Source organism: Hemiscyllium ocellatum, chromosome 28, assembly GCF_020745735.1.
Source record: "Hemiscyllium ocellatum isolate sHemOce1 chromosome 28, sHemOce1.pat.X.cur, whole genome shotgun sequence".
Taxonomy (NCBI): domain Eukaryota; kingdom Metazoa; phylum Chordata; class Chondrichthyes; order Orectolobiformes; family Hemiscylliidae; genus Hemiscyllium; species Hemiscyllium ocellatum.
The window spans coordinates 47,767,348-47,791,682 of NC_083428.1; the positions used below are offsets into that span (position 1 = coordinate 47,767,348).

Genomic DNA, 24,335 nt, shown 5'->3' on the forward strand with positions numbered 1-24,335 from the left:
CTGCCTGCATAGTCATTCTTAGAGAAGTCAAAATGACTTATTTCAAAGCACCAATGCCATTTATTTGATTATCCCAAAATAGATAGCAACATCAAAATAAAATAAAGAGAATTGCTACTCAGGTTTTTCACATTAAATACACTGGTATTTTGGCATCTTCCTGTGCATGAACTGACCAATGTGCAAATTTCAACTGTAAGATAAATATATTTCAAGAGTCCTCTGTTTCTTTTCAAGAGCATTGAGTTCTTGAATATGCGAAAATCACTATAGATTTGCAAGCTCTCTCTTTTATATTTAACTGAAGGCAGCTGGTTGCACACGTAGGGTCTTCCGGAAGAAAAAGAACCACAGGAGTGAAACTCAATGGCCCATTCTCTGGAAGAAATGGGTACAGCAATAAATAGGGTGTGCTTCTGCACTGGAGTCAGCAAAGATCCCCTGCCAACAATTAGATGAATAGCTTCCAACACAAACCCACAAGTGGCTAAAACCAGATTGGAAACTTTCAAAATAGGAAAGGGAAATAAACATCAAGCAAACAGGCCCAAACTCAGGCCATTTGCAGCTTTTAATTTTAGAACACTTAGATTTTTTAAATACTTCTGGTCAGATGGCTTGCTCGTGCTCAGAATAAAGACGTGAGGAATCTCCAAGCTTTCCTGCAGCATTCACTGAAAGTGGTTGGAATGCAATGAAAGCTTTTTAGCACTTCAGTGATAAAGACCACTGGGGAGATAGGAAGGAAAATGCCCCAAAACAACTGAATTCTTTGTTAACATTTTTACTTGGGGAGGACTGGTGGAAGTTCTCCAATCCCACCACGTTGTTTGGTGCTCTTTATAAAAATGCGTACTTCTCTCCAGGTTCTCTTCCTAACTCAATTATGTCTGCTGTTCTCATTTCCTGTACAGACTACACTAATCAAATATTGGAGTCTCCAGTGAAAACAAAAAAATGACAAATTTGAAACAACAAAATGTTGAAAATACATTTTTATCCACAAAGAGAGATATTGCAAGAGACTACTTTTAACCAAATTAGCACACAATAGGATTTGAACCGGACTTGAACAGAGTTACAGAATTTTCCCACCAACCACCACCAATCCCAACAACTGTCACTAACTGGTGGGTGGAACAATTAGCATCTTACACTTTTCTATTCCAAACAAAAATACTGCCCAATTGTGAAGTCAAATCTCTTCCTATGACAGAATGGAGATTCAAGGTCCTGCTCTGATCTGAGGTACACAGATTAGGGTAGACAGATATATTGCTTAGCTGGGGCTTCATTGTGGACACAAAAAGCCTTTAGATCATAACTTACATAAATGCTAATTGGGGAGTTAGTTGGCTACATATCTTGCCGAAAGGAAAATAGTTGCGGCTGTTGGACATCATTAACCTCAGTTCCAGGACAGCACTGTAGGAGTGTTTTGTGTCAGTGTTCTAAGCCCAACCATTCTCAGTTGCTTCATCAATGACCTTCCCTCCATCATAAGGTCAGGAGTAGAGATGTTTACGGATGTTTCTACAAAGATCATAACTATTTGAGAAGACTCAGGTATTAAGTCTAAAAGTACCAAGGTTTGGGTAACATTTAGGCTTGTGCTGACAAATGGTAAGTAACAGTGATGCCACACAAGTACCAGGTAAATGACCATCTCCAAAAAAAAACAACCTCCCAGACATTCAATTGTATTTCCAATACTGAATTTCCCACAATGAATTACCATTGTGCAGAAACTGCACTAGACGAGATATACAAATACCATGACTACAAGAACAGATCAGAGGTTAAGAATACTGCCACAAGTTACTCACTTCCTGACTCTAAAACCTGAACACCACCCATAATTAACAAATCAGGAGTGCGATGGTATACTCTCTACTTGCCTGGATGAGTGCAGCTCCTACAACATTCAAGAAACTTGACACTATCCAGGACATAGCTGCTGCTTACTTAGCATGATCACAAACATCCACTCTTTTCACACCCAACATAAAGTAGCAGCATGGCGCATTATCTACAAGATGCACTGCAACAACTCCAACCAAAACTAGATAGACAGCACCTTCTAAAGTCTCAAATACTACCATCTAGATAGAAGCTGAAAGGCAGTAGACAACAAGAAAATCATGACCTACAAGTCCTCTCCAGAACCCTCTCCATCATCACTTGGTTATAAATTGCTGGGTTTTTTAAAAAAGTGTTGCTTGATCAAAATTCTGGAACTTCCTCCCCTCGAGTATTGACAGCGCACCTGCACTAAATTCTAATATATTCATGATTTAGATGAGGGAACTAAATAGCTCCAAGTTTACAGACAACACAAAGTTGGGGGGAGGGGGGCAGCGGTGGTGGCTTGGTAAACATGAAAAAGATGCAGCATGTTTCAGTGTGATTTGGACAAGCCGAGTGAGTGGACAAATGAATTGGAGATGAAGTTCAATGTGGATAAATGTGAGGTTATGAAGAAGAGCTTATGCCCGAAACATTGATTCTCCTGCTCCTCGGATGCTGCCTGGTCTTGTGTGTTTTCCAGCACCACATTTTTCAAATCTGGTATTCCAGCATCTTCAATCCTCACTTTCTCCTGCCAAACAAAGCAGCCAATTATCTCAATGGTGATCAACTGGGAAAAAGAGAAAGTGCAATGAGATCTGGGTGTCCTTGTACAACAGCCACTGAAAGTAAAGATGCAGATATAGCAGGTATAATATATTGGATTTCATAGCGAGAGGGTTCAAGTACAGGAGGAAAGATGTTTTGCTGCAATTGTACAGGATCTTGGTGAGACCACAACTGCAGTATTGTGTGCTGCTTTGTTTTCCTTATCCGAAAATGTTCTGGCTCTGGAGCAGTGCAAGAAAGCTTCATCATACGGATTCCTGGGATGGCAGGACTGACCTATGAAGAGACACTGGGTCAGATGGGATGATATCCATTGGAGGTCAGAAGAATTGGGGGTGGGGGGAGACCCTCAGAAACAGAAGTAGATATGGCAAAAACAGGAGGGAACATTTTTACCTGCAGAGTGGTCAGCCTGTAGAATTCCCTGCCACAGAAAGTGGTTGAGGCCAAAATATTGAATGTTTTGATGATGATAGATATAGCCGATAGGTTTAAATGGATCAAAGGGTATGGGAAAAACCAGGAACAGAGTACTGAGTTGGGTGATTAGCTGTGATCATAATGAATAGTGCAACAGGCTTGAAGGACCAAATGGCCTGTTCCAATTCCTGTTTTCCATATTTCTAAATAGACTGCAGCGGGTCACGCAGATAGCTCACCATTATTTTCTCAAGGGCAGCTAGGGTGGGCAATAAAGGCTGGCTAGACAGTGATATCCACATCACATGAATGAATAAAACAAAATTATGAGAGTTTAAAGTTAAATATAGACGGCAAACAGGTCTGACAGCCAACTTTATGGAAAGGTCAAAGTACTGAATCATGGCTTTGACCAAATGTAAGGTTAGAACTTAGGCTGCATGAATTCTGGAATTTCCACATATGATCACTCACTTCTATCCTTCTATTGTCATTCACTCAATATGTCCAATTTTACTCTGTGCTGACTTCCCAAAACATTTGGTTGATTCTTGACAGTGTTAATACAATTGTTGTTATCCATCTTCAATGTTAGTTAAGTATTAAAGGAAAATTAAAGTGTTAAATATTTTTGTCCTTGGTTGGTTATAGCATTGGGCCAGAATTTAACACTTAATTCCTAGTGACACCAGGGCAAACCCTGGACCAGACAACATGATATAAGGTCACAAGGCAGACCCTGAGGAATTGAAAGAGATGGTAAGATGCTGTTAGCAAAACTGCACATGCCTAGAAACAGCCTTCTCTTCACCCTTCAAAGAAAAAGGAGAAACTGCATGACTGACAGCAGCATGTACTCGGACGGGGCAGGTCATTGGTGGCTGCCACATAGAAGATCCATTGAACCACAAGAACCTCTCGCACTCTTAACAAAGTACTAGATAATTGCCTTGGGGACAAAAAAAATCCATAATTCTATCTTGGACTTCAAAGAATCAGCACTTGTCTGGTGGTTTACCTAGGCTACATTTCAAAACCATAAAAAAAATCATTTTTTTATATGACATCTCTTTCAACAGAGTCCAGTACCATCCAAATAGCCACACACAGCAACCCTAAATGTTCAACATATAGCTTACAGTGCCACAAGTATAAAGAGAAACATCATTGGCTGCCTTTCCTACATTGCTTCTCTGCCCTTTGATTAAGCACATTTTTAGTGGCTTTGATAAGTTAAAGACTGATGCACAGATGTACTTTTTAAAAAAAAGTTTCTCAGCAGCTTTTTTAAAATTATAGAATGCAAAAGCAATACCTTCAAAATTTTGGTGGCAATTTACAATTTAAAAGCCTTCATGAAAAGCTGGACACCGCCATGTGTTGGTCAGTTGGCACAGATGGAGGGCAGCATCTCTGGGACAGACAGACAGACACACACACACACACACACACACTCTTAAATGAGCTCATTGAAGAGCCTACTGTGGTCAGACTGAAAATGTCAAAGAGAAACCTTCACTGTATCTTTTGAGGCTTTAAAATAATAGAAAACTCTAAACAAAGTGGCAAGGCTCCATGTCTTGGTTGATTTTCTACTCCTGAATTAAAAGTTTATATTTGTTCACACACCTACATTTGATTAAATGGTGGCCAACACATTCAATGCAACTGCATGGTGGTTCCTTTGTGCATGTGCCTGGGAAGTTGGAAGAGTTTTAGGATGACTGGGTGTAGGGTTCTTTAGGAAATGATGACACCAGGTTGAATAGTTCAAGCAGTAGCAAAGCAGAGGCTCAAATACCACAGCCAAAGTTTTACAGAGACCTAGCCTTTTCAAAACGTACAAGAACTTATAATCCCTAGTGCGTAAACAGGCCCTTCAACCCAATAAGCTCACACCGACCCTCCGAAGAGTAACCCACCCAGACTCATTCCCCGACTCTATATTTACCCCTGACTAATGCACCTAACTGCCACATCCATGAACACTATGGGAAATTTAGATTGGCCAATTTACCTAACCTGCTCATCTTTGGATTGCAAGAGGAAACCGGAGCACCCGGAGGAAACCCACGCAGACAACTCTACGCAGACATTTGCCAGAGGTTGAGATTGAACCTGGGTCCCTGGTGCTGTGAGGCAGCATTGTTAACCACGAAGCCACCGTGCCGCCCTCAAACAAGGATCAAACAAATATTGAGGGGAAGCAAATGTTAACCTGCCAATTGAATCTGCTTGTTTCAGAATTCATACAACCGCTTAAAATCACCCTATTACACAAAGATTTCCTCACTAAGATTGAATAAGAAGAGCCACAGCACTGAATGTATGATGATGTGCAGTTGGCAACAATGAAATGGATGGAAAATCGAAAGGGAAGAGATCATTATTGTGCAATGCAACTAGTGAACTAGAATAGATCCAACTATATAAAAGAAAATACAGACAAAACACATATGCAGGAGTTCAGAGGCATCACTCACTGGCTTTCTTGCATTGGATGTACCGAGGTCATATTTTTACTCACCACCCAAAAACACAACAGGAAACATGAAAAATGTTTTCCAAAAGTTTTACTTTTAAATGAGACTATTATGCCATAAATATGTTGCCATAAATTATGTACCCCTGCAGAGACAGCATTTAGCTGTTTTCATCACAATGTAGAAAACTGGGATAATAAGTGAAACAATAGGATGAGGGACAAACTCATCTAAAGAGAGAGTTTGCTTGCAGTCTCCAGAAACACAAAGTCTTGGTGTGGTCAATCATGGGTGTATACTTGTCAGTTTAGATCACATGAATATTGCATTCAGTAATGTCCCATTACATAATGCCGACAACACAGCAAAGTAGCACAAGTTGCTTCTATTTTCAATGATAAAATATCAAGACAAGTGGTCAAAAGCTTGGCCCAACTCTCTCCAAAAGGGGAGAAAGATGTACAGCTAAAGGCATGGCTTCCAATACTAGAGCAATAAAAATCAAAGTAGACAAAAGATAAAATTGGAGGAATGCAGAGATTTCAGAACATTCATAGAGAGGAAGGGGTAAAAATGTGGAGGAATATGAAATCAGCATCGAGAATTTTAAATCTGTGCTATTGCTGGACTGGTCCACAAATCTAAAACCCTTTTGCAGTGCTAGCAGAGTTTCAGAGGATGATGAATGTTGAGCATCACTGCAGATTCCTGATAAAGCATACAAACGATAGCAAGTTAACAAACCTTAAGATTATTGCTGATATAGCAGAGGACTTTTCCAATATATCCACCAACTGCTAATGGCTTTTACTCAGCACTCGATATTGTTATGTCCCATTAACAACAGCTGTTGGGTGTGTACCGAATGTCCACCTGCTCTGTGTTAGCATGTGGGCTCTGCCATAATAGAAAAATGCTACATCAGATCAGATGTGTTTCTAAAGAAAACAGCCATTGGAGTAAAGCTTCTGCTACCATAACATCATCTCTATTTGGTTTCACCCAAATCACATGAAGGACGTCTGAAAAATGGACAATGGAGTGTGAAATAATTCCTAATTCCAGGCAGCAGCATACCCAAACCATACAGCTCGATTACACCTGCGGTCAATAGCCTCAAGTAAATTATTCTGTAGCTGTTTCACATCCATTACTTGGCAGAATTCTTTTCCTTCCTCTTGCTAAATTTTTCTCTTCCATCTTCACAGCTTAACTCGATCTGTGGTACTGCCCCACAGGTGCTAGCAATCTTCTTATATCTCAGCCAACTGGCCATACAATATAGCTCTCAGGAATGAGAGCCCTGGCTGAAAATACATGCTCCTGCTTCCAAGGGTGTTGACGTGAATTGCAGTGTGCCCCCTGACACTTGGCAGGAATTAGCTAACTCAATACAAGCCAGGGACTGAATCTCAGACCTTCCTGGATCTATACCACCTGGGCCAGCACATCTACTCAACAAGGCAGATAACAGCTGCATTCTGCAAAATTTTCATCAGGACTTTTAGTTTATTAACCCAACAGAAAAGAAAACGCAATGGAAAAGCAGTAGACTGCATCCAGATTGCAACCAGATTGGAGTGCAGCATCCCAATGGACTACTTAACTCTGAGTACATTTACTATATAGCGCTTTCAATTAAGTGTAAAACAGCCACAAGTTACGGATCTAAGGCAACTGTACTGATAGTAGATAAGGTGCTGGATGAATCTATCCGGATGTTGTGAAATGACCAGAAGGTCCTGAGAGGTTGCAGCAATAAGCAACCAGAATAATTTCAGGCATCAGAAATTTAAGCGGAGGAGACTCAAAAGAATGTTAAGCTGGCTTTTGTTCAAAAACAGGCTTGAATTGTAAACTAGGTAACACGTATATGGTTGACAAAGGGAGATTGGCAAAGTAAGACCAAATAATTATTCACAATGATTTAACATTCAAATGTCAGACATTTAGTTAAAATAAGTGGAAAAAAGGAAGCCTTGTGGAATCAGTTAGCAGGAAGGGTGCCGAAAACATTTCTGAAGTGAACAGATTTAGGATATGGAGGAAACAAAAAAGACTTATCTTACAAAATGGAACAGACAAGGCTGAGTCAATAACCTTGCCCTATTCTTAAAAATATTTAATTATTCTTCTTTAATGCCCAGAATTCAAAACCCAGGAAACCCAAAGCAAAGTCCCATTTACAGATAGCAGCCAATTTCAGAAATCCGATCAGTTCCTTGTCTGTACAAGAAAGCAGAATTGCACTCTAGCAGGAAGTACCTGAAATCAAAAGGTGGTGCTATTTGGATGGGAGGGGAGGGGTCTAGTTTAATTTCTAGTTTCAGGACTAAATCAAAACTCACTTGCTTTTGTATAACTTTATTTGAAATTTCTAATTGAGAGGATTCAGGGAGTAGGGAAGACAAACCCTGGGGAAAGAATCCCCACCATACCGATGGATGTTTCCTGCTGGATGATTGAGAAAAGATCCCGAGACACTGAAGGAAAGTAGTAAAGGGGACAGAAGATTGTATGAAAGAAAGAGTCGCAACTTTCTTGCTAATTCTTGAATGTGGAGTACACTCTGACAGACTCCAATCAACACTCAAATCACCATCATACAGGTAGAGGCCATTGGAAAACGATACTGAAGAAGTAGCAATGAAGAAGAAAGAAATGGCTGAGGAACTGTTTAAGTACTTTGCGTTGGTCTGCACGGTAGAAGACACAAAAATTGAAGAGAGTTGAGGGGCGGAGATGAGTATGGTGGCCACCACCAAGAATAAGGTGCTAGAAAAACTGAAAGGTCTGAAAATGGATAAATCACCTGGACCAGTTGGGCTACACACCCGAGTTCTAAGGGAGAAAGCTGAAGAGATAGTGGAGATGTTAGTGGTGATCTTTCAGGAATGACTGGAGTCAGGGAAGGCCCCAGAGGACTGGAAAATTGCTAATGTTTAAGGAAGGAGTAAACCAAAAGATGGAAATTATAGGTCAATTAGCTTGACCTCAGTCAATGGTAAAATTTGGAGCCCATTATGAAGGATGAGATTTCTGAATACTTGGAGGTTCATGGTAAAATAGGCCAAAGTCAATATGGCTTCATCAAGGAGAGGTCATGTCTGACAAATCTGTTAGAATTTGTTGAGAAGGTAACAAGCAGGTTATACCAAGGACAGCCAATAGATGTTATCTATCAGGACTTCCAGAAGGCATTCAATAAGGTGCTACACAGAAGGCTGCTGAGTAAAATAAGGGCCCATGGTGTTAGTGGCAAGGTATTAGCACAAACAGAAGATTGGCTGTTTGGCAGAAGGCAGAGAGTGGGGATAAAAGGGTCCTTCTAAGGATAGAAGCCAGTGACTAGTGGCGTTCCACAAGGGTTAGTGTTGGGACCGCAACTTTTCACTTTATACATTAATGATCTGGATGAAGGGACTGAGGGCATTCTGGTTAAATTGCAGATGATACAAAGATAGGTGGAGGGCCATATAATATTAAAAAGGCAGGGATGCTGCAGAAAGATTTATACAGGTTAGGACAGTGGGCAAAAAAATGGCGGAAGAAATACAATGTGAGAAAAAGTGTGAGGTCATGGTAGGAAGAAGAGAGGCACGGACTATTTTCTAAATGAGAAGAAAATTCAGAAATCTGAAGTACAAAAGGGACTTGGGAGTCCTAGTCCAGGTTTCTCTTAAGTTAAACCTGCAGGTTGAGCCGGTTGTTAGGAAGGAAAATACAATGTTGTCATTTATCTCAAGAAGACTATAATATAAAAGCAGGGATGTACTTCTGAGGCTTTAAAAAGCTCTGGTCAGACCATATTTAGAGTAGCATGAGCAACTCTGGGCAGCACAGTGGCTCAGCGGTTCGTACTGTTGCCTCACAGCACCAGTGTCCCAGGTTCAATACCAGCCTCGGGCGACTGTCTGTGTGGAGTTTGCACATTCTCCCAGTGTCTGCGTGGGTTTTCTCCAGGTCCTCCGATTTCATCCCACAGTCAAAAGATGCGTTGCTGATCAGGTGAATTGGCCACGCTCAATTGCCCATCATGGTAGGTGCATTAGTCAGAGGGGAAATGGGTCTGAGTGGGTGCCTCTTCGGAGGGTCGGTGTGGACTTGTTGGGCGAAGGGCCTGTTTCCACACTGTAGGAATCTAATCTAACTTTGGACCCACATCTCAGGAAAGATGTGTTTGCCCTGGAGCACGTCCAGAGGAGGTTCACAAAAATAATCCCAGGAACGAAAGGCTTAACGTATGAGAAATTTTGAGCAGTCTGGGACTATACTCGATGGAGTTTAGAAGGATGAGAGGGGGATCTGATTGTCTAAGCAGTTCAGCATTCTGTAAGTTTCAGAGTGGAAGTTGGGAAGATATTTCCATTGGCAGGAGAGACGAGGACCCAATGGTACAGCCCAAGAGTAAAGGGAAGACCCTTTAGAACAGAGATAAGGGGAAATCTTTTTAGCCAGAGTGTATGAATCTATGGGATTCGTTGCCACCGAAGGCTATGGAGGATAAGTCATTGAGAATATTTAAAACAGAGGTAAATAGGTTCTTGATTGGCAAGGGGATCAAGTGTTTTGGGGAGAAAGTGGGAAAATGGGATTGAAAAACCTATCAGCCATGATCGAATGGTGAAGCAAATTCGATGGAGCAGAAATTCGACCATTCAATCCAATGTCTTATGGTCTTACAGGATTGAATGTTTAGTGTCTCCAAAGGATACAATTAAAAGACCTATGCTGGTTTTGCCTTACTTGGTGAACACATACACATTCCGGACAGAGCAATGGGAACACTCTAGTCCCTCTTCTGAGTAGTATGGGCCAATTATAGTACATTTATCATCGGCCTAACTGCAATAACAGACCAAGTTTAAAACAAAAGTGGGGAAATGAGGAGATTTTTCTTTCTCAAAACTTAGTGTTTTGTTACAATTTGACATTTATTCCTGCAAGGATGGTGGAAAGAAGGGGAGGAGGAACCATTAGCGGTTCTGTTAAAGAACAAGCACAGATGCCCTCTGTTTTACCATGACAGAAATGTTAGTGGTATTTTACAGGTAATATAACATTATTACAGATTATTAAAAGGGAGATTTTTTAAAAACATGTTTCATTTCTTTCCAATCTCATCTGATGAGATTTGACATCCAATGCAAACTGGGGGTAGCAGTATGCAAAGAGTAATATTAATCTTCAACAGTTCAAACGAGGTGATGCACTTTGGAAGAAGTAACATGACAAGGGAGTACTCGAAGAACAGCAGAACACAAGGATGCTCAGAGGAATCTTGGGCTGTTTGCCCACAAACCTCTGAAGGTGGAGGCCAGGTTGATGGTGTAGTTTAGGTGCCATATGGGATACTTATCTTTATCAGTTGAGGCACAGATTATTAGAACAGGAAGGTTATGTTAAATCTGTACAGGCCAGAGCTGCAGTACTGTCTGCAGTTCTGGTCTCCTCACTATATAAGTACGTGATTGCACTGGAGAGGGTGCAGAGGAGCTTCACCAGGATATTCCCTAGGATGGAGCACTTCAGCTATAGAGAGTTCGGATAAGCTTGGGCTGTTTTCTTTGGAGCAGTGCAGCTTAAGGGGTGACCGGATTAAGATTATAAAGAGCATGGAGAGGGTGAATAGAAAGTACTTGTCCCACTGTCGAAGGGTCAATAACAAGGTGTCATAATTCTAAAGCAAAAGGCAAGAGATTTAGTGGGGGGCTGAGGAAAAGCATTTTCTCCCAGTGGATGGTGGAAGTCTGAAATTCTGCCCTTGAGGGTAGCTTTGGCAGGAAACTTCACAAGATTCAACAATGAGCATTTGTTACGTCATAACATTCAAGACTATTGGCTTAGTCCAAGAAAGTTGGACTTGTATGGATTTAGCGTAGCTTTGGCAGTACAAACATAATGAACTGAAGGGCCTCTTCTATACTATACAATTCTACAAGTCCACTTGACCGAATACAGATCTTTAAGATTATGAAAAGATTTGACAGTCTGGAAATAAAGACTATACTTCTCCTCACAAGAGTTCCAAAACTAAGAGGTCTTAAGTACAATAGTCACTATTAAACTTAATGGGGAATTTAGGAAAACTTCTAAAGCCTGAGTGTTAATAATATGGATTTCCACCAGCGCAAGTAGTAATGAGGCAAATAAAATGGATGGATTCAAGTGGAACATATTTAAAAATGCAAAAGGGGGTGGAGAAGGTACAAAGCACTATGCTGATATGATTAAATCAAGAAGGTTGGAATATGGGGAGCGTAAACTTACATATGTGTAAGATAGTGTTGTGGGCGGCACGGTGGCACAGTGGTTAGCACTGCTGCCTCACAGCACCTGTAGACCCGGGTTCAATTCCCAACTCAGGCGACTGACTGTGTGGAGTTTGCACGTTCTCCCCGTGTCTGCGTGGGTTTCCTCCGGGTGCTCCGGTTTCCTCCCACAGTCACAAAGATGTGCGGGTCAGGTGAATTGGCCAAGCTAAATTGCCCGTAGTGTTAGGTAAGGGGTAAATGTAGGGGTATGGGTGGGTTGCGGTTCGGCGGGTCGGTGTGGACTTGTTGGGCCGAAGGGCCTGTTTCCACACTGTAAGTCTAATCTAATAGGCTCTATGGTCTGCTTGACGGTAATACAATTCATGTACCTCTACGAAATTCTATTTAACAATGTCCATAGAACGAGCAAACCATCAGTCACCATGAAATACCACACTCGTACAATGGGTTCAAAAACTCAACGATTAGTGCCCTCCCCTCACTTCTTAGTTTCTTGTTAAGGGTTAATTCCCCCCCCAAATCAAAACTGAAGTGGAAATGAACAGGTGTCATAAAAGAACGTGGAAACTTCAGGTTGAGTATTACATTAATAAACAACTTAACCTCAGCAGTTTAGGGTGAAAAAAAATTTAAACCATAGTACATTATGCAGAACAAGGTACCCAGTAATACTCTGCACCTTCTCAACAGGTCTGTGGGAGAGATAGGATTGGTGGCTTTTAAATTACACTTTGTCATTCTATGTTTTATGTTGTTAAACTGAAATCACTGTGTTCAGTAATAAATATAGTATTTAAGCCTGTCACCAACAGAGACAGAAATCTCATGCAACAACCACCTGCTTACCCCAATGACCTAAACAGTCCTCAAGTTTTCACTGTCAAGATCTGTTGTTAAAACTTTTTGATACCTCTTCTGTTTAGGGTCAGAGAAACCTCACTCTGGTGCTGTGAATATCGAACTTTAATAGAAACCAAGTTGAATTTTGAAGATTTAGATATTGACAGCAAGAGAAACAGCTAGCAAGAGTGAGAAAAAGGTAGAGAGAAATCATGAGAAAGAAGAAAGAGAGAACAGGTTAAGGGTCGAATGACATATTTCTGCTCCTAATTCTCATGTAACTTAAGGGAGAGCAGGATAGAACTCAAGCACGGGAAAAGGAACGCAGAGAAAACAAAGAGAGGGAATGACAGAACGGGCAGAAAAGAGAGAATGCTTCAGAAAGGAAGGCTATGAGTAGTGTTGGGATGACATATCCATATTTGTGGACTACGTGAAAAAGAAACAGATATTGAATGGCTTGGACACTTGAAATCAAAGAACGAGATCAACAGTTTGACATGAGCCGTGATTCCCCCTGCTGGATTCCCCCTGCCAAGTGTCAGAATGACGTGACTTTGGAAAAAGCAGCCAAGCAAACATTTTTAGGGAGATTAAGTACAGGGTTAGTTGACGAACTGCTCAAAAAACCCGGCTCTGGAAGAAACTATGGGCATCTTGTTGATGGTTACTGCTCCAGCCTTTGTTTCTGTTTTAAAAAGCTTTTATGGATCCAGATAGTCCAAGACATCAAAACTTGCAAGAAAAGCAAGTTTCTCTCTTCCTCTCTTAGTTGAATTAATTGGGAACCTCAAAGTTTCCATATCTCAGTCTTTTGACCACCTTACATAAAGTTTGAGAAGCTGAACTGTAGCGACTTTCCCAAGACCGAGAACCCAGTGGCTTCCTATTCAGGCTGAAGGTTGTTTGTGGCTATCAGCATTTTTATTTTGTCACAAAGATTGAGAGTCCATGAAATTCTTGCTTTTGACTTTCAGAGCGCTTCCTGTTTGCGCTATTAAAACATATCACTGCATAATTATTGTGCTGCCCTTTGTGTTGTCAAAGTGTGTCTGTTTGGGATGAAAAGCTGATGACGTTCTAATTCTGGAATATAGCTTGGATGTTCAATGGTTTTGCCAGTCATTTTTTTTTAAAAAGAAATTAGTTTTGTTTTATAATAAAATGATTATGCTCGAGTTATTTAAGGAAATCTGGTGAATTGTTTTTCATTCTGGATTGCAGTATCAAAAGGGATTGGTTGGCCAATTTAGTGATCAAATCAAAACATTTATACTAATGGCTCTCAACTCCTGATGCGGTAGAGCTGGACCAGTGTATTCCCCGTCACAGTTGTAACAGTAGCTATACAAGACAGGACCACAAGATTATGCAGGATGATCAGGCAGCACAGATTGCTTGGGCCAAATGACCAGAAACTATGCTGCAATTTCTACTTAAGTAAATGCATGTGTTATGCTATAAAATAACAGAGTCCCATGAAACTGGGAAGATTAAATTTGCATTGTAACAGTATCAATTCTTCTAAAAGCAGATCAATGTATGCATTTAAGCCTATTATTCTGTGACACAAGTTAGATTAAATTTGTAGAAAGTAACTACAGATTTTTGCGATAAAGTTAAATTAAACACATATTCTGGATTGGCTGTTTTGAGGCTCATTTATTGGATATAATGGATATACTGTACCAGCTGTTGAGATAGTAGTTACAATCCAGCAGCAGTACACCATTCTCCAATGCACATACAGAAATAGCTTCTGTATTCATTGAGCAAGGATGAATTGCAGCTGTCTGACATAATCCTCTACTTTGATCATCCTGATTTAGAAATGTACTAATTATTACAATTTCAGTAGTGAGCAGTATATGACTCGGTGAAATGTATGGTTGAAATCTGGACAGGGCTTTGCAGTGAACTAACCATGGTGACTGCAATACACCAAATGTTGAAACTAAAGGTAAAAACAATTTGCCTTTCAATATGGGAATGAAGCTAAATTACCTCTCAATATAAAACTGGTGCATTTTTAAAACAACGTTTTAATTTGAGTGATTAAAATAGAAAACATACTCTATTTCAGATTTTATGTTGCACTCAGTCAACAAATCTTTTCACCACTTGCAAGCGAACAGTCCAGCAAAATTATAATACATCAGGGATATAGAGGAGATATTCAGGAATGTTTCATTACGAAATTGCAGGTTCTGCTCATAAATATTTTATATCATAGAAAAACTCTAATAGAAATGAAAACAGAAACTGTTGGAAACACATAGCTGGTCAGGCAGAGTATTTGGGCAGATACTGACAGAAGGGTTGTGTTGCTAGAAATTTGTCTTTTAAATTTGTATTTTATTTTATTACTTCAATGGAGTCCACTCCGTACTGGATTAAACTAACATTTGAAATTAAATTGTAAATCTCAGAGTCAGCATCAGAGGTACAAATATGCATGTTCCTTACCTCCATTCTGAGTAATATAACGAACCCATGGCAAAGCCTGGTAGCCACTTTTCTCAATAATCTTCAAGTAACGAACCTAACCAAATGAAAATAGATTCATGGTAAAATGGTCAAACACACTCCCCTTTTAACTACCATTAGATTTGCTTTGCAAGCTTTAGAGTGAAGGCCATGTGTAGATGTTTTGATAAAATAGAATGACTTTTTCCAGCTGTCATTACCTAAACTGGGCAAGGGCTATCTCAAGAACATGAATGGAGCACATTACAGCGATGATAGCAGAGCGGGAAAAGAAAAAAAATCAGATGTGGTGTGCAAGAAGCCACAACCTCTCCTCTCCACCCATCCCCTCTTTCCACAATGATGTTCTAAAATGGGTCAATTAGGAACTGCTGTTCCAGGAGGTTCACTCACTAAATCTTTGAAGAAAAATTGGAATTTTAGCTTGGTCCAGAGCTTTGTGGCCATCTATGTTGAACAGACTACCCTGTAAATCCATCAGATATAACTTTGTTGCACACCTACTATGAATAAATTGATCATGATTTGTGGCTAATATTCAATATTGATTTTGGTTTGAATCATTGGCTTTTTGTTGGAGTCATTTATTAAATTTGGTTGTTTCCAATATTGGTCTCCACAGGGATTATAAATTTTAGGAGATTGCTCCATTCTCTGTTCTCTTCTCTATGTCATTTACACACTTTGACCTAGATGACTTTGCATTTGACACACCTCGTCCAGTTCAGTCAGTTGCACAAGTGCCTATTCAAGCACCGTTCCTTCAATAAACAGATATGTATCAGGTAGAGGCAAGGTATGCACTGTGAAAACTGAAAATGAAAATGTGCTAAAAGAATTGATTGCAAAAGATAGACTAAGAATAGATTTCTCTGGGGTTTATTTTGAGTAGGTTGGGGTGTGCAGCTGGGGCTGGTGATAATTTGATCTGCAATATAAATCTCAGCTCCAGATCGAGTTGATGAACCAGAAAGGTGGTTTCTTGAAAGCTCTAAGGAGGTGGTTCTGGTAACTCATTCAACCAACTGAACCACATGATTTCAGGGCAGAGGTCACTTCAGTCTCCACAGGCTTTTTTTTAAAAAGACTAACCACATTTATTTTTGTAAACACAGCAAGAGCAAATATATATGTTTAATTTTAGCAGAGATCAGAGAGGCCTTTGATACCCACTCCAACTGAACTGAAGCCTCAGCATTTTAAATTTCTGGTCTGAAAAGAGAGTTTTGTTTTAGTTGACTAAAGATGTTACAAAATGAGACTTTTTAAAAAGTAAATTACACTGTAATTGGCTATGAAAGAATGTATGTTTCCAGATAAAAGACTTCACATATTCAGAGTTCAGACTTGAACTAAGTCCAACCAGTGAGCGATTACTCTATTCTCAATTATAAGTAACTCTATACTGTGTTTTCAGTTTGCTGTTTAACAGACTTTACATTTAGCACTCTATGTCTCAAGAGTGAAAATAAATGAAGGCTCTGAAACATCAAATTAAATTAGTTTGATAAGTTTAGAAGTCTGTCCTTAAATGATAAGCTATGAAAGTCCCAACTCTGATTTAGATATGTGGTCTGGTATTTGTGAAAGTAGGAAATGGAAAACAAACACCTGGCTGAAAGTGATGCAGTTTAAAATTATACAAAACTTGTACCTTATTTTACTTTCTTCAGGGACCACCCCCTCCCTCAAACAATCACTTGGTTCTATTAAGTTTTAGCTACTTGAATACTTTCTCTGGGTTATTCAAACCCAGATTCCTGAGGTTTCAACACATAATCCAAGCTGATTTAGTACTGAAGGTTGTGCCTTTTGGAGATGATATTTAACCAAGTCCCCTCTATCCATCCACATGGACAAAGATATCATGACATTAATGCTTTTTTGTTATTCATTCATAGGATATTGGGGAAAGCTAGCCAAGTCAATAATTATTGCTCATCCCTCATTGGCCTTGAGATGGTGGTGATAAGCTGCTTTCTTGAACTGGTGTAATTTAAGGACAGAAACACTCTCAGTGCTGTTAGGGAGTTCCCAGGATTTTGACCATGAAGGAACGGTGTGTGGCCTGCAGGATTACTTGCGGGTGGTAGCATATCTGTTGTTCGCATCTTTCTAGGTGTAGATGTAATAGATTTGGAACGTGCTTCTAAAGAGTCTTGCTGACTTGTTACAGTGCATCATGTAGATGGTGAACACTGCTGTCACTGTGCATTGGTGGTGGAGAGAGTGAATGTTGAAGGTGATGGTGGCAATCAAGCAGGTTGCGATTTCCTGGATGTTGTGCTTTAGTGTGCTCATCTTAGCAAGTTGGGAGCATTCCATCACACTGCTGAGTTGAGCCTTATAGATTGGCTTTGAGCAGACAGATGGGGAATTAGTTATACTAGAAATTTCAGCCTTCTATTCCAGATCTTGTAGCAACAGCTGTTCCAATTCAGCTAAACTGAATTCAACAGGGTGATACAGGCATTCAGAAATGGTAATGCCACTAAACTGAAGCTTCAGCATTTTAAACTTCTAGTCTGAACAGAGACTTGATTTACAGTTTACTATAGGTGCAACAAAATGAACTTTTTAAAGAAGTAAATTATTCTGTAATTGGCTTTGAAAGAACATATTGCCAAATAAAAGACTTGACCCGTGCAGGGTTCAGACTTGGGCTCAGTACAACTGGCGAGCAATTGCTCTATCCCCAGTTATAAATAACTCTTTGGTGTTTGCAGTTTGCTGTTTTACAGGCTTAACAGATAATGATGAACAACATCAAGGGGCAATAGCTTTCTTGAAGATTATCAATGGCTGGTAGTTATGTGACATGCATGTTAGTTGCCACCTATTAGCACAAGCTTAAATGTTTCCAGGTCTTGTTGCATCTCCAGTTGTGCCCTGATAACGATGAGGTCATTGATGACACGAAGATAGTTTTGACTAAAATACAATCCAGAGGAATTCCTGCAGAGATATCAGACAGCTTCAGCGATTGACCTCCAATAACCACAACGATATCTTGTGCCTAGTATGACTCCAAATAAGTGAAGAAGTTTATCCAATTCCCACGGACTCCAGTTTAGCTGGGACTGCATGATGCCACACATTTGGAGGCCTGTGACCAGTGGAGTGCCACAAGGATTGGTGCTGGATCCTCTACTTTTTGTCATTTATATAAATGATTTGGATGCGAGCTTAAGAGGTACAATTAGTAAGTTTGCAGATGACACCAAAATTGGAGGTGTAGTGGACAGTGAAGGGGATTATCTCATATTACAACAGGATCTGGACCAGATGGGCCAATGGGCTGAGAAGCGGCAGATGGAGTTCAATTCAGATAAATGCGAGGTGCTGCATTTTGGGAAAGCAAATCCTAGCAGGACGTATATACTTAATGGTAAGGTCCTAGGGAGTGTGCTGCCAAAGAGACCTTGGAGGGCAGGTTCATAGCTCCTTGAAAGTGGAGTTGCAGGTAGATAGGACAGTGAAGACGATGTTTGGTATGCTTTCCTTTATTGGTCAGAGTACTGAGTACAGGAGTTGGGAGGTCATGTTGCGGCTGTACAGGACATTGGTTAGGCCACTGTTAGAATATTGCGTGCAATTCCGGTCTCCTTCCTATCGGGAAGATGTTGTGAAACTTGAAAGGGTTCAGAAAAGATTTACAAGGATGTTGCCAGGGTTGGAGGATCTGAGCTATAGGGAGAGGTTGAATAGGCTAGAGCTGTTTTCCCTGGAGCGTCGGAGGCTGAGGGGGCAACCTTATAGAGGTTTACAAAATTATGAGGGGCATGGATAGGGTAAATAGGCAAAGTCTTTTCCCTGGGGTCGGGGAGTCCAGAACTAGAGGGCATAGGTTTAGGGTGAGAGGGGAAAGATATAAAAGAGACCTAAGGGGCAACTTTTTCACACAGAGGGTGGTATGTGTATGGAATGAGCTGCCAGAGGATGTGGTGGAGGCTGGTACAACTGCAACATTTAAGAGGCATTTGGATGGGTATATGAATAGGAAGGGTTTGGAGGGATATGGGCCGGATGCTGGCAAGTGGGACTAGATTGGGTTGGGATATCTGGTTGGCATGGACAGGTTGGACCAAAAGGTCTGTTTCCATGCTGTACATCTCTATGACTTGGTCAGATGCTGTCTTTCTGTCAAGGGCAGCTGCCCTTACTACCCCTCTAGAATTCAACTTCATTTGAACATGTTAGGAGAAAGATTGTAATGAGATCAGGACCTAGCTCATTAAGTGAGCACCGCTTGATAGAATTGTTATTGACACTTTCCAGCACTGTAGTGATGATGAGAATAAACTGATAGGCCATTATTTGGTTTGGTTGGATTCATAAGAACGTAACAAATAAGAACAGGAATAGGCCATCTGCCTGCCAAGGCTGCTCAGCCATTCAATAAGGTCATGGCTGATCTTTTCATGGACTTAGCTCCATGTACCCTCCCCCCACTCACCATAACTCTTAACTCCCTTACTATTCAAAAATGTACTTTTGCCTTAAAAACACTCAACAAGGAAGCCTCCACCACTTCACTGAGCAGGAAATTCCACAGATTCACAACTCTTTGAAAGAAGGTCCTCCTCAACTCCATCCAAAATCTGCTCCTCCTTAGTTTAAGGCTATGCCTCCTAGTTCTCATTTCACTTTCCAGTGGAAACATCTTCCCTGCTTCTACCTGGTCTATTCCCAACATAATTTTGTATGTTTCATTAAGATCCCCACTTATTCTTCAAAATCACAATCTACTCAGTCTCTCCTCATTAGCCAACCCTCTCAACCTAGTGAACCTCCTCTTCGGCCTTCTTCAAATAAGGAGAGCAAAACTGTACACAGTACTCGAGGTGTAGCCTCACCAGCACCCTATACGGCTGCAGTATAACCTCCCTACTTTGAACTCCATTCTCCTAGCAACGAAGGACAATATTCCATTTGCCTTCATAACTACCTACTACATCTGCAAGCCAACTTTTGATTTCATTCACAAGGACATTCAGGTGTCTCTACACAGCAGCATGTTGCAATTTTTCATCATTTAAATAATAGTTCATTTTGCTGTTAGTCCTACCAAAATGGATGACCTCACATTTACCAACATTGTACTCCACCTGCCTGATCCTTGCCCAATCACTTATCCTTCCTATATCTCTTTGCAGACTTTCAGTATCCTCTGTACACATTACTCTACCACTTATTTTAGTGTCATCTGCAAATTCTGACAAACTATACTTCGTCCTCAATTCTAAATCATGTAAATTATAAACAACTGCAGTCCCAACACTGATCCCTGAAGCACAGCATAAGCCACTGATCGTCAACCAGGAAAACATCCATTTATCCCCCCTTTGCTTTTTTGTCAGTTAACCAATCTTTTATCCATACTAATACATTACATGCACTTTTATTTTACACAGCAGCCTTTTGTACAGCACCTTGTCAAATAGCGTCAAGTGATTTGCTCTGGTTTTCGTGTCCAGGATATACCGGGCAATTTTCTGTATTGTTGCAGTTGCACTGGAAGAGCTTAGCTCAGGCTGCAGTCAGTTCTGCAGCAAAAGTCTCTAGTACTATTGCTGGAATGTGGTCAGGGCCCATTGCCTTTGCAGTATCAACTGCCTTCAGTCATTTCTTATTATTATACGGACTAAATAGGCTGAAGACTGACATCGGAGACGTTAAGGGCCTCAGGAGAAAGCAGAGAAAGAGATAATCTAAGACCAATAAGCATAACATCTGTGGTAGGTAAGATACTTGAGAAAATTCTGAGATAAGATATACGTGCATTTGGAAAGACAGGGTTTGATTAGGAATAGTCAGCATGGCTTTGCGTGTCAGAGATCATGCCTCACAAATTTGTTACGAGTTCTTTGATTAAGTGACCAGGAAGGTTGACGAGGGCAGCAGATGTAGTCTTTTATGGATTTCAGTAAGGCCTTTCATAAGATTCCACATGGCAGGGTGCTCGGGAAGGTTGGAATGGAATCCAGGGGGAGCTGGCAAATTGGATGATGGTAGGAAGTAGAGGCTATTAATGGAAGGATGTTGGGTTGGATGGAGGCCTGTGACCAGTGGGTCAGTGTTGGGCTTATTGCCGTTTGTTATCTATATGCTTTGGATAAAAATGTACAAGGCATGATTAATCAAGTTTGCAGATGACAACTAAAACAGGGGAACATACCTGATGAATGGTTTATGCCCAAAACATTGACTCTCCTGCTCCCCAATGCCGAATGACCTGCTGTGCTTTTCCAGTGCCACACTTTTTGACTAGGAGGTATCGGAGACATGAAAGAAGGTTATCAGAAATTGGAATAGGACTGTTATCAGCTGGGGAAGGTGGCCAAGAAATGGCAAATGGAGTTTAATATACAGAAATGTGAGGTCTTGCATTTTGGAAAGTAAAATCAAGGTAGGACTTTCATGGTAAATGGTAGGGCCTTAAGGAGTGTAGTGGAACAGAGGGACCTTGGAGTTCAGGTTCACAGTTCTCAGAAAGTGGAGTCACAGGTAGACAGGGCTGTGAAGGTAGCTTTTGACACACTGGCCTTCAGTCAGGGTACTGAGTATAAAGTTGGGAAGTTATGTTGCAGCTGTATAGGATGTTGGTGAGGCCACACTTGGAGTAGTGTCCAGTTTTGGTCACGTTGCTATAGGAAGGATGTTATTGAACCGACAACAGCGCAGAAGAAATTTACAAGCATGTTGCCAGGACTCAACAGTCTGACTTATAGGGAGAAATTGGACAAGCTAGGACTTTCTCTTTACAGCTGTAGGAAGCCCCACTCTCCTTCCAAATGTATAAGATTGTGAGAGGCATGGATAAGGTGAATGCACTCAGTCTTTTTCCCAAGGTTGGGGAATCAAGGACTAAAGAGCATCAGTTTAATGTTAGAGGGGAAAGAATAAAAGGGAACTTGATGGGCAACTTTTTTTTTTACACAGAGGGTAGTACGCATATAGAATGAGCTGCCAGCAGAAGTGGTCGAAGCGAGTATATCTAACAATTTAGAAAGCATTTCGACAAATACATGGATAAGAAAGGTTTAGAAGGATATGGGCCAAGTGCAGGGAAATGGGGTTAGCATTAATGGACATTTTGGTTGGCATGGACCAGTTTGGACCAAAGGACATGTCTCCATGCTGTTGCAGTCTCTGACTCTATCTACCCCACACGTTTGAGTGATGATGGCAGTGATGCATTGGACTTCCTCATCATTTGTGGAGCTTCTTCCACCAGTGACCAGTGAAGAGCAACAAAAAAGTTCTCCCGTTATTCTGATCAATACTTATTCCACAAAAGGACATCACTAAGAAAAGTTATCTGGAGACTTAAATTTCTGGTCTTTGTGCTTCTTTGCTATGCACAAATTTGCTTTTGTATTTAATCAGCATTGTAACAACAACCACATTTCAAAAGCAGTTCGTTGGCTGCAAAATGTTTTGGAATAGCCTGAATTTAGGGAAGGCGCTGCAGAATTTCCAAGATTATGTTTCTTCCCTCCTTTGTTCATGCATCATTCCACTTTCTCTCCCACCCTCACATAGTGTAGACATTGATCTAGGTGTCATTCAAGGTACAATGCTAGCCTCCTTTAGCATTGTGAAATGTCTTTAAGTACTTTATGCGAGTCTCCCAGCATAAAACTGTGCTATATTGCACATGAACATCAAATGTCGCTCTGTGAAACTGCTTGTTCTCATAGCTTGTGAGACTAAAGTCAGGATTTGATCATTGACATTAGCAGGAATACGAGAACGTGGAGAAAGGCCACTGAGCCCTTGAATCTGTTCCTCCCCCGAAAGAAGTGATGGGTAATTTGCATTTAACTCTGTCAATCTGCCTTGGCTCAATAACCCTTCATACCTTAGACCTCATCTAAGAGGTACAAAGTTAGAAACATAATAAGCAAAGAAGGAAGCCATTCAGCAGGTTTCTGTATGACAAGCCAAAGCAAGAACATCGTAAGCACTGCTAACCAGATTAATTGGTCATCCTTTGGAAATTCTGAAAGTTTACATGATTACCATGAACCCGAGTTTCCTGGAATTCAGTTACTGACATAACAATGTGAGAAGATGGTAATGGCTGAATTATCCTCCAACCATCAGTTGCATGACCACAATATGGCACATGACTTGGGGCCCTGAGTTCATTTTTTTTTCCTGCATATATCTGATGTGGTTTGAAGATCTTTTATTCCCCCACTGTATAATCTAACTAAATGCCGCTTACTGATTAGCACTGCTGGTATAGTATTTGTGGTCTGTAATATAAATACACAGAACCTCCAAGTGCTGCCAACCCGGTCAACCGTTGTCAATACTGAGACAGCAGTCAGTGCAGGCAAACCTTATATTGCAGCTTGCAATTAACTTCTCTCTTTGGCACATTAGCAACAAATCCCACACATTTAGGAAAAATTAACAAGCACTCAGCTGTGAAAATCATGTTTAACTTTGGCTCAAACTACAAAGCTCTAACATTTGAAGGATGTCTTGTAAGATAATACCAGAGAAAAGGATGTGACTGGGAAGCAGACAAAAAATTCCTACATTTGCTGCAGTTTGTAACTCAAAATTTTAATTGATTAGCAAACCCAATGTTTAAACTGGTATTCCAAAGATTTTGTGGTCGTGCTCTTTTCTCTATGCCAGATGTCCTAGTTTATTCCCTACCTGCCCCAGTGGTGGGTCACAACATGTCCAAACAGGTTGATTAAAAATACATTAAAATGGCAATCCTGGAGTTTAAAACATTTTGGAAATATCATGTTATAAGTTTTCACCTCCACGTTTCACTTTATACTTCTCTTGATGCCATGGATGTGTCAAAACACACAGGTGGAGATCCTAGTTTAGCAACATAGCCATTGTTCATGGCTCAGCCTATGCACTAGTTTCTGAGGGCTACCCATAATGGGGGCAAGCTCAAGGAAATACCTTAATTGCTGCAGATGCTGGAACTCTGACAATTGAAAATGTTGGAGAAACACAGCAAGCCTAGCTGCGTCTCTGGTTAATGTCGAGTCCAGTGACTTTCTTCAGAATAGAAAGGGATTAGAATTTTTTTAATATATACTTTTATTAGAAGTAGTGGCCCAATGCAAAAGGAAAAAGGATTGGTGATCATGGCAAAAAGGAGCAAAGACAATGTGAAATTGATAGAAATAAGTGTAACAAGGAGAAAAGGTCC

General features: G+C 40.6%; 1 protein-coding gene across 1 annotated transcript in view; it reads right to left on the bottom strand.

The window, feature by feature from the left end:
* ap1m1 (adaptor related protein complex 1 subunit mu 1) overlaps nucleotides 1–24,335 on the bottom strand; it is a 103,280-nt gene that overhangs the window by 16,763 nt on the left and 62,182 nt on the right. Inside the window, exon 11 of the mRNA XM_060846409.1 lies at nucleotides 15,122–15,197. Coding sequence (XP_060702392.1) covers nucleotides 15,122–15,197 — 76 coding nt within the window. The remainder of the gene's footprint in view (nucleotides 1–15,121; nucleotides 15,198–24,335) is intronic.